We start from the raw sequence: 16,638 nt of genomic DNA, 5'->3' as shown, positions 1-16,638 counted from the left end.
GTTTGATAGTTTGACGAGGATAAAGAATTTGGATAGTTACATTCCAATTTATGTCTTAGTATTGATACCATTTGGACATGTCGTTGAATTTTCTTAACACTTATTTTTGAGAACTTAGTTTTTGATTTGGTTTATAAACTTTATTTTGATGAATGATGTCTTTGAAAATAAAAGGTAACATTGATGATGTTTTCTTTAAACTTTAAATAAAATTTCCGTTAATATATTCTGTTAAATTAATGTTTTGAAAAAAAATTGGGTGAAAAATCACGGTGTATAAAATCCACAAAACAACCCTGTCATGTGAGGGTCCACTATGGACTCGGTAATTATTTATGAAAAAGAGTTTTAGTTATTTTTTGGCATGTAAGATTATTTTTTGAATGCATTTATTGTATTGTACAACTCCATAAAATATGAATCGTTGTGTATTGAGAAAATTGTTTTGTATGAATAACTTCCTTTTTTTGAAAATTATTATATATAATAAAAAGTAACCAATATATAAATATTATATTTTTGCCTTTTATAATTTTGTCATAATAGTTTTGATTTTTAAACTGTTGCTGTTATGATTTTTTTTACTAGTTTTTATGTTTATAACTTTGGTTCTTATATAGAAAAATAAATTACAAAAATTCTCCCTATAATTTACAAAAAAAGTCTATGTCTATTTTTTTTGTTTGTGTTTTATACTTTGGCCATTATATAGAAAAATAAATTACAAAAATTCTCTCTATAATTTACAAAAAATCTATATGTCCATTTTTTTTGTTTGTGTTATATACTTTGGCCACTATATTTTTGTATGTCGGCAAGTTTGTTCTTTATATAGAAAATATATTAAAAAAGCTATATGTGTAATGCATGGAAAAGGTCTCTATACATTTTTCTTACAGAATTTGTCCATATATTTAAATAGTATATTCTTTGGATTTGAAACTTTAGCCACAAAACTTTCTTATGTTGGTAGATTTGGTCCCTATTTAAAAAGTAAATTATAAAATTATCTCTTTAATTTATAAAAAGGTCCATATACACAGTTTTTGCTACATGATACATGTGTTTAAAATAAATTAAAAAAATGATCATAGAAAAATTTATAGGTTTTGCGCGTGTAGAAAAAACATAAATAAACTTTAGGTGTTCATCGGTAAAATGGGGGAGGGGAGAACTTGTAGTTTTATTTTATAATAAAAAGCATGTTGGTAGAAAGAAATAGAAAAGAAAAGAAAAAGAGTCCGCAGTTGGGCTTTTAGAGTCAAAAATGGGCTGCCACTGAAGGTACAGTCCCGATGTCCAAAGAAACAAACAGAGGAGTTGTGTTTTGTGTATCTATATTCCAGTATCGTTTATAAAGGGAGGGAGACATACATCAAGTGGTTCAACGATTCGTAGATTGTCGTCAACTTCGGCCAGCTCTTCCTATTTTGCCGCTGATCGGAAAGTTGTGAGTAGGTATCGTTTCCGACTTATATCTAAATCGACATTTATTTTGATCAATTTACTTTGCCAATGGTTAAGCATCAAATACATATATATTTATCTCGTTCACAGTTAGGTTTTCCTCTAGATTAATAAATCTGAGTGTTAAATCCTTCTGGACGAAATTCTGTAAAATTTCGTTTACAGATGTTTATTAATTAGGGCGTGATCCGAGGTAGCGTCTATGTGTTTTAATCTTTTATGGTTACAGCTCTTGTTTAATCTGAGAATTCCTACAAAATTTGATATTGCTAATCGTAACTACATATCTTTTTTCCTAATTAAAGCCTTTTGAGTTATAGGAAAGAAGATGTGGGGGCTTATAAGGCAAGAAGTTGGTGCCAGGGGCTTATCTGCTTTGGTATGGAAAAATGTTGCAGCACGTTTTTTTAAAGTATGGTGATTTTTGGGAGAAGTAATTTTTTGTATGCTTATGTGTTAGGTCTCTGGGAGTTATGTGCAGAGTTTAAGGCCTGTAGCAGCAACTAGAAGACATTATTCATCTGCAACAAAGGAGGTGATTATTCTTATACCTTGTAGGATTTATCTATCGATTTAGCTTTTCTATTTGTTTTTCACCATAGACCTAGTAATAATATTTATTCCAACGACTTTGATAATTGATTGTGATTATTTACTTGCTATGTATGCAATTTATAGCCACCTAGTCTCAAATGAATGAAGTTTGGTTCAAAGTGTAAACATTAAGATATTATTACAAGTCTGTGCTATATTTTCTCACAAAGATAAAACTTCATTTCTGTCCAAAATATTGTACATTATGAGCTATCATATATGAAACTGGTATCACTTAGTGACAGTCTTACCATTATTAGTTTTGTACAGAATCTTTTTTTTTTTTTTTTTTTTTTTTTTTTTTTTTTTTTGTTTTAATTTGAATTGGAAGGTGTTACAGATGACAGTAAGAGATGCTCTCAACTCTGCTCTTGATGAGGAAATGGCTGCTGACCCTAATGTGTTTATTATGGGTGAAGAGGTAAAGATATTTTTTTTTCAGTGATTGTATGTATGTTGAGAGGGTGAGGCGTCTTCATATGTCATAATGTCATCCTTTTGTTTTGTTTTGCAGGTTGGAGAATACCAAGGTGCATACAAGGTTAGAATTTAGAATGAGGCTTGGTTTTCTGAAATCAAATGACAACAAGCTATGTGGTTGTGGTTGTGTTTGTGTTTGTTAAATATATATCTATATAATGGATTTGTTTTGGGTTTGAATTTGATAGATATCCAAGGGATTATTGGACAAATATGGTCCTGAGAGGGTTGTTGACACGCCTATCACAGAGGTAAAATTGGTATTGAATTGTAATAGACAAAATTAATAATTTGTTTGGTTCCTGAATTGATGATAAGTTAAGTTGGTTTTCAGGCTGGGTTTGCAGGGATTGGTGTTGGTTCGGCATATCATGGTCTGAGGCCTGTTATAGAGTTTATGACTTTCAACTTCTCCATGCAGGTTAGGTTATCTACCACATTATAATAATCTCTTGTCTTGGAAATTTATTGATATGTTGTTGTTTTGCTTTTGCAGGCAATTGATCATATCATCAATTCTGCAGCAAAGTCCAACTACATGTCTGCCGGCCAGATCAATGTGCCCATTGTATTCAGAGGACCAAATGGTCCTGCTGCTGGTGTTGGTGCCCAACATTCACAGGTACATACACAGACTATCATATCATATCTTTTTTTTTTTTTTTTTTTTTTTTTTGGATCCAAACAAAACATAATAAGCTAACCTTTTTTTTGGCAGTGTTATGGTGCATGGTACGGTTCAGTCCCTGGCTTGAAGGTGCTTGTACCTTACTCCTCTGAAGATGCTCGTGGACTTCTAAAAGCTGCAATCAGAGACCCTGACCCTGTTGTTTTCCTTGAGAACGAGCTCTTGTCAGTAACAAACAAAGACTGATTTTTTTTTTCTTTTTTTATTTTGTTCTCAAATCTCAATAGCTGTGTGTGTGTGTGTGTTTTTTTTTTTTTTTTTTGTATTTAGATATGGTGAGTCGTTCCCAATTTCTGCTGAAGCCCTAGATTCAAGTTTCTGCCTCCCCATAGGAAAAGCCAAGGTAACGGAAGTTTTTCTGAATTTGATGAGTTGGTGATTGTGTGTATATACATTGATTGTTTATTTGATATGATAGATTGAGAGAGAAGGAACAGATATCACAATCACAGCTTTCTCCAAGATGGTGGGATATGCTCTTAAGGTCGGTTAAGTTTCAATAGCCTCCACAGTCCACATATATAATATATATAATATATATTGTTTTATTTTATTTTAGGCTGCAGAAATACTTGAAAAGGAAGGGATAAGTGCGGAGGTGAGCTACTGGTCCTAAAAGTAAAAGAGAAAGAGAAAGAGAAATTTGTTTTGGTTAAAATGTAAATATGTAATTTAACTTGGTACAGATAATAAACCTGCGGTCGATCAGGCCACTAGATAGAGCCACAATAAACGCCTCTGTCAGGAAAACAAACCGACTGGTGACTGTGGAGGAAGGCTTTCCTCAGCATGGTGTTGGGGCTGAAATCTGGTATCTATTAATTGTTATTAATTACTATAATTTATAACAGAGTTAATGAATGGATTTGTGTTGTGTGTAGTGCATCGGTGGTTGAGGATAGCTTTGCTTATCTTGATGCACCTGTGGAGAGGATCGCCGGGGCTGATGTTCCCACGCCTTATGCTGCTAATCTTGAGAGATCTGCTTTTCCTCAGGTCTTGCTTTTTTTTTTTTTTTTTTTTTTTTTTTTTTTTTTTTAAATAATAAGTAAATTAGATTTGTTTTGTGTTAGGCATTGAACATGAGCATGATGATATGGTTTGTGTTGTGTTGCAGATTGAGGACATTGTTCGTGCAGCTAAAAGAGTATGCTACAGATCTGTACCCATGGCTGCAACCGCTTAACTTTAATTAATTATGCCATTTTTCTTTCCCATCCATCCAAGTTTTGGGTTTTCTACCTTACCTGTACTTGTACATGTCTTCCAAAAGAGTTAAAAGACATGATGTTTTTAATAAGCTTGAAAGTTTAACTTTCCTTTTTTCTTCATTTTCTGGGCTGCTCTTCTTCTTCCATGCTTTTATTTTTATATGTTAAGATTTTAAATTAGGAAATATGGTGCTGTGCTCTGGATTTTCTATTTCTTATTTCCAACACGATGTCATATAGCTGGTATTTGACGGGATGGATTCTCTACAGCACACAACACCCTATGAAATTCAAACTATGCAAATAGTATTATTGTGTAGGAGTGCTTTATAAAAAGTGTTAATATACGTACCTTCATCACTCTTATAAATTATCAATTAATAAAGGTAGACACTATTTCAATCACAAAGAACACACACGAAAGAATTTGGGATATATATACAATTACCCAAAAAAACCCCTTAATCGTAAAAAAAATGCTTCTAGTCATTTAAGTCCTATCAAGTTATAAAAAAACAAAATTATATATATTCAGTGATTTTATATAAAAATTGCGATTTTTAATTTTGTAAAGTAGAAAAAAAAAGATTAGATATCTTAAAATATATTTTTTTTATACATTTTTTAAGGTTTTTTTAGGTTTATGCATTTTCTATTGATCATATATATATATATATATATATATATATATATATATATATATGTTCAAATGTTTTTAGCAATTATTGTATGTATAAATGCATTAATAGGAATTTAGGAATAATAAAATTATTAAAAATAATATAAGGGTAATTTTGTAACTTTACATCACCTTCATTTATTAAATCAAAAATAATTCTCTTATATAGATAGAAAACTCCTTAATTAATGGAACAGTTACCATAAAAGGCCCTAAACTAACCCTAGTCGTCCAAGTCCATTGTGTGAGGACGTGTTGCGTTGGTTCCCTTTTTGCTATCGGCCGAGAAAGAGAAATCTGGAGGGGAGGGGCTGTGCGATCGGAAGAGAAGAGGATGAAGGGAAGTGAGGCTGAAATCGAGTAGGAAGAAGAAAGGGGTGCCTGGTGGTGTCGATTTTGAGGTAAGTAGGCATTTTGTTTCATCATGTATCATTAGTTGCCATCAACGACCAATTAACCATAGTTGCAAGTATGTTTTTCTTGTGTTTTGATTTTTGTTTGATGCCAATCGATTCCAATTTTCAACCACGCTTCCATCATTGACTTATGTTGAGGTTTGTTTTATTTTCTTTCCATTAATTTCTATAGAGGGTTGTATATAAAATAGTAATCGATTTTTGTAGAAATTGCAGCTTTTCTTACAAATTCATGTTCGTTCTGCAGTTACAATTCTAATCTATTGAACTCAAAATTCGATTTTCTTTGTCAATAAATTAACTTTCTGTGTTGTGCTTATGCAAAACTACAAAAGAGTATAACAGGCTACTCGGGCTAAATTTTCAGCTTAAATTGTTATTTCTTATTTTCTGATGGAGGATATGATTGTTCAAACATTCAAGAATGCCTAGAATTTTGTTTTCATAGCAGAATTCTCACATATTGTAAATGCCTAGAATTTGATTTCATGACATTCTCATAGAATATAACTTTTTTAATGGTTGTAGATAGGAAATCATTTTACTAAAATTCACATGGTTCTAAATTTCACATGGATATTGGCAAAGTGGATTTTGATTGCAAAAAAAAAAAGTTATTTAAGTGCATTCTATAATGTATTCTGTCATAATTTATTTATATAAACGCATTCTGTTAGAAGGTTTTTTGAGAATGTTTGAATGGTATTTTAGTGCATTCTGTCAGAATTTATTTATATAAATGCATTTATGTTAGAATGTCTTTTGAGAATGTTTGTTAACAACAAGTATATTTGTTTAACGGGTAATACTAACTAGTAATATATCTTATTCTTTCAGAATTGCATGGAGAAAAATTCAATATTGATCATACAAGAGAAATATTTGGAATCGAGTTCAACAACGAGTATATATGCGAAGATCAAGTGGAAATTCTGTTAGAATATGTATAACTATATTTAAAATGTATAAGGATTTTAGTCTGTAAGAATATGTATGAATTTGTATTTAAGTTCGGATGTATAAGAATATATTAGAATGTTTGTTATTTTTCAACATATGATTCAAGAATTTTGTTTTTCTTTAATAATATTCTATTAGAATAAAATTCTGAAAGAGCATCATTCTAACAAAAAATATTCTGACAGAATAAAATCGTTAAAAATTGAAATTGAAGTAATTAAAAAATTCAGATTTTTTTTAAATTAGGAGAGTTAGTCATCCCTAAAAATTTGAAAATTTCCTTTTATAAATGTAGTTAATTGTCTAAAATACCCTTTTGCTAAAAATTGTGTGATTATATGGTCCAAAATACCCTTTTGCTAAATTAAGTTGTATTTAAAAATGAAAATTATCGGATTTCAAGGGATAATTGATTTTTTAATTTTAAAAATTATGATTGTTTTTTTTAGTTAATTGAAATTGAACATATTTTTTTAATCATAAACGATCTGATTCTGTTAGAATGATAATCTATGAGATTGAAAAATCTTATAAAGAACAATTTTTATTTTGCATTCTTGAAGAATGAGATACCATATAAATATTATCGAAGTAAAATACACAAACAAAAATAAGAATATGTTGATGATGCATTCTAAAAGATTAAATTTGATCCATTTTAAAAGAATATATATGTTAATGATACATTTTGAAAGCAATAAGACGATGAACATTGTTTACTTTTAGAAAAATTAATGACCATTGTTTATCTTCATAACACACACCATCATCCAGCCTTTAGACTCTTGATCATCGTGTTCCCCTTCATGCACCATTTTTCTTTATTAACTTCATGTCCGCGATCATAAATTCTTTTAGAATAACTTCCTTAATATCAAATTTTGTCAGAATGATATTCTATGAGTTTGAAAAACCTTAGAAAGAACAATTTTCATTTTGCATTCTTGAAGAATGAGATACCAAATAGACACTATCGAAGTAAAATACACAAACAAAAATAAGAATAAGTTGATGATGCATAGTAAAAGATTAAATTTGATCCATTCTAAAAGATTAAAGTTGATGCATTCTAAAAAATTAAATTTACCTTCATGTTTGCGATCATAAATTCTTTTAGAATAACTTCCATAATATCAAATTCTGTCAGAATGATTGGCATGAGAATAGCAAACTTTTATTCCCTGTTATGCTATTCATGTTATACTATTCATGACTTTTCATGATTAGTACAAAAGAATAAGAGACATTTTATGAGAAACATGTTTGATAAAAAAAAGAATAATAATGTATTCCATTAGAAACTCATAGAATGTTAACATGTCTTGCTTCCAATCATTGCATAAATATTTTCTTCCAACCTGTAATATGTTCTACATATATTTTTCAGCTGCAACAAAAATTAATCATTAGGAGAACATAAAGATTGACTTTGAGCAAATTGATGACGAGTTTTCTTTTTAAGCAACACTTGATTTAAGTTTTATAATTAATACACCACCTCAATAGGAACTATGTGATAGCCTGCAACTTTTTTTAAGAATTGTCTATGTTTGCATCCAAGTAAAAACATATTACTTTCTACCTTACCAGGAACATCTATAGAATATTAGGTGTGTCACGGGTTGGAAGATTGAACTAACTTACTGATTATACTAATATATATTTTGGTTCAAACATTTAATCAAACACTTGGTATGCATAAAAAAAATCAATTACTTATGTCAGAAAATATTAACAATTCCATGAAAAGGTGTGATAGAGGGTAGAAGGGTGCATAAAATCGTCCAAAAAGAAGGACTAGTTGTACATGAAACCGGTAACAGTGGTTGAAAAAAATATAAGATTTGCCTTTGAAATATGTCTACTGCACACATGAAACAAAAACTAAACAATACAAAGTAACAAACCATAGGTTACAAAAATTGTTAATTAAAAATATGAAACTATACATACCTTATATAGAAAAACAACAGAGTCCACGTCAAGAGGAAAAAGAGAGAAAACGCAGGAGAAGAAATATAGAATCCATAGAAAAAGAAACGGACTTGAAAGTATAAGCGTAAAGACGGATGAGAAGTTTCATGTCTCATCCATCTCTCCAACTTCCAGTTATTGTTTGTAAGGATGATGAACCATGCAAGAGAAGAAGACAATAGTTCTCTGGGGAAGATAAGAGTGTGTGCACGTAAACTGATTGGAGAATATAGGCGATGGAAAGTGCGGCGATCATGAAGATCTCACAAACCCATAGCCGGAGGTGGTTGACTAAATCTCGATGGAAACGAGGGGATACGATTTTGTGGGGATGGAAGAGGCAATAGGGTTTTAAATAAAGTAATTTGCCTAAATTAAAGGGTAGATGATTTAATTAATTATTTATTAATATTAAATAATACTTGGCCCATATCAATCTCTACATCCACACAATATTTGTTCATCCACATTTGAACCTACCTCTTTCTCTCTCTCTTTCTCTCTCGCTCTCTCTCTCTCTCTTTCTCTCTCTCTCTCTCTCTCTCTCTCTCTATATATATATATATATATATATATATATATATATATATATATATATAACCCTAGTCGGTTATCAAAATCGTTCGGCGGTAGCTCGACGATTAACTAGGGTTACCTGGTTAATCGGTTTGGTTGAGATTAATCGTGGGATTAATCAGGGACCATAAATTACTAATAAAACTATTTTAAAACTTAAATCTATCCTAAGAAAATTAGTATTTGAAAACTTAAAAGTTTTAAATTTTGAAATTTTAAAATATTTATTATAATATTTGAAAATTTGAGTATTTAAAAATTTAGAATTTTAACATTTTGTAAATTTTGGTGTAATATTTGAAAATTTGGATTTTTTAAAATATTCCTGCCTAGGAGCGCCGTGGACCGCCTAGCCCGAGTTTCACCGATATTGACCAATTTCTGCAAAATATCCCTAATCGTAATCTATTGCATACTGTCTAGCGCCTAGTCGGCCACCTAGACTTATATATATATATATATATATATATATATATATATATATATATATATATATATATATATATATATATATATATATATATATATATATATATATATATATAGAAGTAGGTTCATTCGAAAACATAAATATCTTGCGAAAACACGAAAACAGATTTTATCTTATACAAATTAAACACATGTACTATAAAAAATAAATTTATTAGCAATAAATTAAAGATAATAAATCTACATTGGATTGTGTTATGATAATATAGATTTAAAAACCTTTTTAATAATTACTATTTTTTCACGTCCTTAACCATTTTTAAATTCAAGTTTTCATAATAAAAATGTCAAAAATCATACTTTGTTAATATGACACAATTTCTCATCTATTATCGATAATCATCATATATTTCAAAGTTTGGATGAATTATTGTCCAAAAAGATAATGTTGAGGTGGTACAATCTCATAGGTTTTTCTTGTTTTCGCGTTTTCGCAAATTATTTGTATTTTCGCATGAACCCTTCCATATATATATATATATATATATATATATATATATATATATATATATATATATATATATATATATATACTTTTTTGACAATTTATTCGATACATTGTTTAATGTTTTTTCTAATTCACATTTTATTCATTTAAACTTTTTGACGTTTGGTTCGAATACATACTTTAATGTTTTTGGATGATTTGATTGTGTATTTTTGTTAAAGATTCCATCCTCGCTGTATAAAAATAAATAAAAATAAAAATGGCCAACACCAAAAGGCATAAGTATTTTTGTAAATAATAAAGTAAAAGTTGAAAAAGTTAGGTTAATAAGATGGTTAAGTTGTTTAATAGTAAGCAAAAATGAGAAAGAGGATAATTTATGAATGAAAGAAAAAAAAATAAATAAATAAAGGACCGTTGTTGTAACTTTTATATTTGAGAAACATATAATATCACTAGTTAAATATCAATTATCAAATTTGAACAAAACAACACCAAAAAACATAAATATTTTTTAAATAACTGTCTTTTGTATCAAGTCAAATATATAATCAATAGAAAACATAATTTAGTGGAGTTTTAAATATTAATAACGTGTTCTAATATCTGGCGACGAATCATGTTACGATATCCCTTCTGTTAATCGTTTTGAAAAAAAAAATTAATTTAAGAACTCGTATGAAACTAAATTAATATTACAATTTTTGTTAACATTTAAATACTCCGACATTATAAATTATTAATTGAGAAATATATAAAAGTGCTGTGTAGTTTGAATCTTAATTTATGCAAAATTAAATTAGTTAAGATTTTAAATTTGAAGTGTATATATATATATATATATATATATATATATATATATATATATATATATATATATATATATATATATATATATATATATATATATATATATATATATATATATAGGTGGGTTCAATTGAGAAAATAAAAAAGGTTGAGAATGAGGGAATCATTCTCAGCCACTCATTTTATTCAAGCATAAAAAGACATGGTGACAAACTTGTAAATATGAGAACAACCTTTAATATCAAATACGTATTTGTAGTTCAAACCTATTCATCGTTCATCATCCAAATTTCTTCTCCAACTTTCAACAATCATCCAGATTTCTTCGATTAAACCATCATCAATCCATTTTTTTTGATCGGGTAAAGCCGTAAAGGGGATACGAAGCAGATGATGGCGAGAGGAAAACGAGAAGTGAATCGATGAACGAACACAACGGGCTTTGCAGCAACCCTTCGTTCACCTCCCGTCGTCGGCAACAAAGGAGACCAAGGTGAAGATTCTCCGGTGCTCGTCTTCGTCTGATTAAGGGGGAGAAGCACAGAGGTTCGTCGCCCGACTCGCAAACCGAGATGGTCTCCGTGGTTTTGACTAGACCAAAGGAGGAGGTGTTTGGTTTTGCTAGGAGATTGCGATCGGAAAGAAGCCAGAAGCGAGGGTTTGGTTTTGCTAGGAGATTGGGTCGGACGTCCGCCGCCTCTCATTTGCTTCCTGCCAGCGAGAAATGAAGAGAGAGGGAGGCGAGGGAAGATGGCATCGGTGTTAGTGGGTCAACGAGCCAAGGCATAAAGGGAAACCGAGGTTCCAATCAACGGAAATAGTCTAGAAGATGGTGGCTTTTGGTTGTGGTAATCGACGGGAAGTGCTGAAGGATCTTGATGGGGGCAGTTGCTGCTTCAATTGGTACGGTCCTCTTCTCGTTTCTTTTATTTTGATTGTAAATCAGTTAGGTGGGTGTTTGGGTGATCGATGTTCAACGGGTGAGTAGATGGGGGAAAAAGATTTGATCAGGTTTGGTGTGTTCATCATGAACAGATGGAGAAAGGGGTTTGACTGGAAATCAACGATAACGAAGGGAGTTTGGTTTGTTTCATTTGACAGGAAAGAAAACAGATGACAATGATTTCATGGATGTTTGTTTGCTATTGTTTAATCTTGTTTGGATAGAAATGTATGGTATGTTTGGTTGGATCATTTGACAGGAAAGTCTTTATGTTATTCATATGTGAATAACATATAAAAATTATATATATTTGTGAAAATACATTATAATATTCATATGTGAATATACTGTGTAATTTTCATATGTGAATATACTGTGTAATATTCATAAGTGAATATATCATCTAATATTCACAAATGAATATATTATGAAATATTCACATGTGATATACCATGTAATACTCTGTAATATTCAGATATGAAAATATTATCTAGTATTCATAAGTGAATATATCATCTAATATTCACAAGTGAATATACTATGTAATATTCATAAGTGAATGCATCGTTTAATATTTAAATATGAATATACTATGTTTATTATATGATATATTCATATATGAATGATACTTAAATTGTAAAAAAAAAAATTAATCATAGTTTTTATTCATAACTGAATAACGAATGTTCTGTAGTAAAAATCTGATTCATTTTTATTCACTTATGAATAACGATAGCTGAAAATATAATTTTTTTTTTTATTTTATGTTAAAACTATATCAATATGGATGTCTATTTGTAGAGAATAAAAAACATGAATTTTGGTATATTTAAAATCATTTTTCGATAAAAATAGTTTCTTAAAAATAAAAATAAAACGAAAAAACTATGTTTTTGTATATATTAAGGTAATGATTAACATAGTTTAAGGAAACATGTTTTGTTAGAAAACACATGTCTATTCCTTTCCCATTTCTGCTGGTACGACGGAGGCTTTTGCGGCAAAAATAAATGAGTGGCTGAGATTGATTCCCCCATTCTCAACCTTTTTTTTCTCAATTGAATCCTCCTCTTTCTCTCTCTCTCTCTCTATATATATATATATATATAAGAGTATTATATATATATATATATATATATATATATATATATAAGAGTATATATATATATATATATATATATATATATATATATATATATATATATATATATAAGAGTATTAAGTTCAAATGTGGATGGACAAGTATTGTGAATAAGAATTCATTTTTTTTTTATTATTAATTAAATAAAAAGGGTAATTTGGTAAATTCATTTAAGAATAAATAACTTTCCAAAATTATTCTCCTAAAGCTATGGCTAGATTTCCTAACTTAATTACATTTTTCCCGTTCTTTCTTTAAAACCATGGCTAACCTCTTCATTTCTATGTGTGTATGTGTGTTTTACTAGAAAGCCTAGGTCACACGACTACCTTCTTCTATATGTTTTATTGTTGTCCTCCACCTCCATTGTTGCCCTCTTTCATCTCCAGCGTTGTGGTTTATATCACGAATCAAATACCTCTTATAATCACACCTGCCATCTCCATAAACTTATGCTTTTACTTCTATTCTTCTTTCTTTCATTATATACAGGAACAATCCTCATTAAGCGTGAAGATGCTATCACCAAATCAAGCTTCTATCGAGGTTCAACTTCTCAATTTCTCATATTAATCTTCAATTTTATGATTTTCTTTGTTTAATTAGGGTTAAGATGTTTCTAACCATCCACCTCAATAGCACTTACAACTTTATAACATCTGGAAAATAAAGAATATGGATTAATGGCTACAGGGTCATTTGCTCCATCACCATTGTTGGATGACCATAATAATATGTATGGTATAATCTGGACAAGCATCGACCCTAAGGTAAGAAAATAATATCTTTCGTCTCTATGATAAGCACCACTTGTAACCTACTGTCTTCCATCATTCCAACAATCTCATTTTTTCAAACGTTCTTGATTTCTTTCTAAAAAGAAGAAGCAAGATCAGATTGTCTATATTTGTTGTGTTTTTTCATCTTCAGAACTAAAATTGATGGGGGTGGGGGTGTTGTAAATCAGTCCCTTATGTTCCTTCTGATTAAGGATTTATTGGAGCAGACAAGTAAGGTAAAAAACTATATTAACTCCCTCTTGGTGTTTTGTGTGTGTGTGTGTGTGTGGTTGTTAATATTTAACATTCCTCGGTTTTAGATTCACAATCACTATCACCTTGATAGAATACTAATAAAAATGCATATGAGGTATCTCTTTCTTTGATGCACTGATAATTTTTTTTTGAATATTTATCATCTATATTGGATTGGATATTAATCATGATTATTGGAATTAATGAAGCATATGTTTATATTTGATCTTCAAAGGTCTTCACATTCCCCATCAATTTCTTCTTTTGCTTGTGGTTAGCTTATTAGACTAATTTTGGTGGCAAGGGAGACATATCACAGTACATATGATGTTTAATTCTGTAGTGATGTGACTTTATCTAGTGACCTTAACGAATATAGCAAATTCTATATAATATGGAAGTCACTCTTACAAAATTCCTCTTATTCTTTTGCAGGTCACGAACAGAGGATAAAAGTTTGTGTTACTTTTTACATTTCTTCAAAGTTTTAGGGTTCACCTTACAAAAACAACAACATTCTTTAAGAATATCAACGTTCATCTTACAAAAAGCAGCAATATTCTTTCAAAATATCAAGGTTCATTTTACAAAAACAACAATCTTTCAGAATAGAAGGGTCTATCTTACAAACATGTACAAGAACATTCTTTCTTTAAGGAGAAATCTAGTAGAATGTATTCTCAACATTCTTTTAGAATATCAAGGTTCATCTTAGAAAAACAACAATATTTCAGAATAGAAGGATCCATTTTACAAACACAAGAACATTCTTTCTTTAAGAATATATTTATATTTTTCGTGTTTGTTGTAATTCTTTCAAAACATGGATTGTTGTTTGCAATAATGAATATTTGTTTGGTTTTTTATTGATTTCCTACCATTCTTGATCCGGATTTTAAAATAAATGAGTTTATTTTGTAAAGAATAAATGAAGGTATCATTCTTAAAGAATAAATGAAATAAAATCGAAAATGATAAAAAAAATATGTTAAAATTTCAATTGAATTAATGTGTGCTAGAATCCTTTCTTATTATGAAGGTAATCAAATGTACCATAATACCCTTTCATGTCTGTTTCATTCAATTACAAGGCATTTTTCTATTTTAATTAATGTAATAATATAACTAAATTACTTTCTTTATATAACTAAAATTATTGGTCCACATTCATCCCTACATCCACACAATATATACAATCCACATTATAACCTAGCCATATATATATATATATATATATATATATATATATATATATATATATATATATATATATATATATATGGCTAAGTTATAATGTGGATGGACAAATATTATGCGGACGTGTGGACAATGCTATTCTACGAGAATTACTAAGAGAATAGGTTGTTTAGTAATTTGAATACTTTCAACCTCACACAACTATCGTCATTTTCATGTATTCTCACTAATTCATATTAATTTTTGTTCTTACGCATCGTTTTTCACACATTTTCATTCTTATAGAATGCGACTCAATAAACATTCTGACAGAATGAGAATAATAAAAAATCTATAATAACCTTATAGACGATTTAATTAGTGACAATTTGTGATAATGACAATAATTATGTAAGATTGAATGTATTCACATTATCAAACAACACATTTTTTTTGTCATTCTCATAGAATAGCATTATCCATACGTCTGCACAATAGATATCAATCCATATTTGAACCTAGCTCTCTCTCTCTCTCTTTACCACATATATATATATATATATATATATATATATATATATATATATATATATATATATATATATATATATATAGGCACACACACACAAGTATGTTAATGGGAAAACATAAATACTTTGCGAAAATACGAAAACAAATTTTATCTTATAAAAATCAAACACATGTATTTTAGAAATTAAATTTATTAACAATAAATTAAAGATAATAACTTTGCATGAGATGGTGTTATGATAATATGGATTTAAAAGTGGTTTTAACAACCTTTTTTTTCACTTCTTTAACCACTTTTAAATTCAAGTTTTCATAATAAAAAAGTCAAAAAACATGATTTGCTAATATGAAACTATTTTTCATGTATCATCGATTGTCATCATATAGTTCAAAATTTGGATGAATTCTTGTCCAAAATATAAGGTTGAGGTGACAGAATCTCATAGGTTTTCCTTGTTTTCGCGTTTTCGTAAATTATTTGCATTGTCGCATTATATATATATATATATATATATATATATATATATATATGTATGTATATATATATGTATGTATAGAGGAAGGATCATTTGAGAACTTATAGTTTCCCAAGAACCCGAACTAAAGGTGGAACGTTAGATCGAAATTTTGAATGACTTGGATTGATCATGGCATAACTGTAATTATCACTTGTTTTAATGTCATCAAATACATTTTATAAGGAATTATAGGGGCATATTGGGAATTAAAAATATCATTTCCTAACAGTTAATAATTAATTTAGTTTATATAGCTAACACAAAAATACACACTATTTCTCTCTCTATTCCTCATTAGATCTCTCTTTCCCCCTCTCTAACTCTCACGTCCTTTTGCATCTCCATCATTAGTTTGCTAGAGTTCATCGTCATCGTCGACCTCACCTCGGCGTCTTCTGTCAACTGAAGATCTGAACGAAGTTTCTCCGTTCGAACAATTGCCTTTTCACTCTCCAGGTCTACTACCTCCGCCTCTACTCCTCCCATAATTAGAAACAATCTCT

General features: G+C 29.4%; 1 protein-coding gene and 1 long non-coding RNA gene across 3 annotated transcripts; both read left to right on the top strand.

Annotated features, from left to right (window-relative positions):
- Nucleotides 1-1,320: 1,320 nt before the first annotated feature.
- Nucleotides 1,321-4,560, top strand: LOC145100872 (pyruvate dehydrogenase E1 component subunit beta-1, mitochondrial). Of its 2 annotated transcripts, none has more exons than XM_079037996.1 (15): nt 1,321-1,458; nt 1,788-1,846; nt 1,928-2,002; nt 2,402-2,482; nt 2,576-2,602; nt 2,730-2,792; nt 2,876-2,962; nt 3,038-3,163; nt 3,260-3,393; nt 3,500-3,572; nt 3,648-3,713; nt 3,789-3,827; nt 3,916-4,040; nt 4,111-4,225; nt 4,347-4,560. In XM_079037996.1, exons 2-15 carry the CDS (start codon nt 1,796-1,798, stop codon nt 4,413-4,415), a joined length of 1,131 nt encoding a protein of 376 aa, XP_078894122.1. In that variant the 5' UTR covers nt 1,321-1,458; nt 1,788-1,795; the 3' UTR covers nt 4,416-4,560. The 2 variants fall into 2 exon arrangements, with proteins under 2 accessions (XP_078894122.1, XP_078894123.1); XM_079037997.1 differs by having other exon boundaries at nt 1,326-1,454.
- Nucleotides 4,561-5,264: 704 nt separating this feature from the next.
- Nucleotides 5,265-6,588, top strand: LOC145099904 (uncharacterized). The gene is made up of 2 exons (XR_013704682.1): nt 5,265-5,520; nt 6,373-6,588. It is a non-coding gene; the product is annotated as an uncharacterized LOC145099904 (long non-coding RNA).
- The last annotated feature ends 10,050 nt before the right edge of the window (nt 6,589-16,638 follow it).

This window comes from Lactuca serriola, chromosome 4 (genome assembly GCF_051521515.1).
Source record: "Lactuca serriola cultivar US96UC23 chromosome 4, Lser_US96UC23_V15, whole genome shotgun sequence".
Classification (NCBI taxonomy): Eukaryota; Viridiplantae; Streptophyta; class Magnoliopsida; order Asterales; family Asteraceae; genus Lactuca; species Lactuca serriola.
This window is presented reverse-complemented; position numbering and strand designations above follow the sequence as displayed.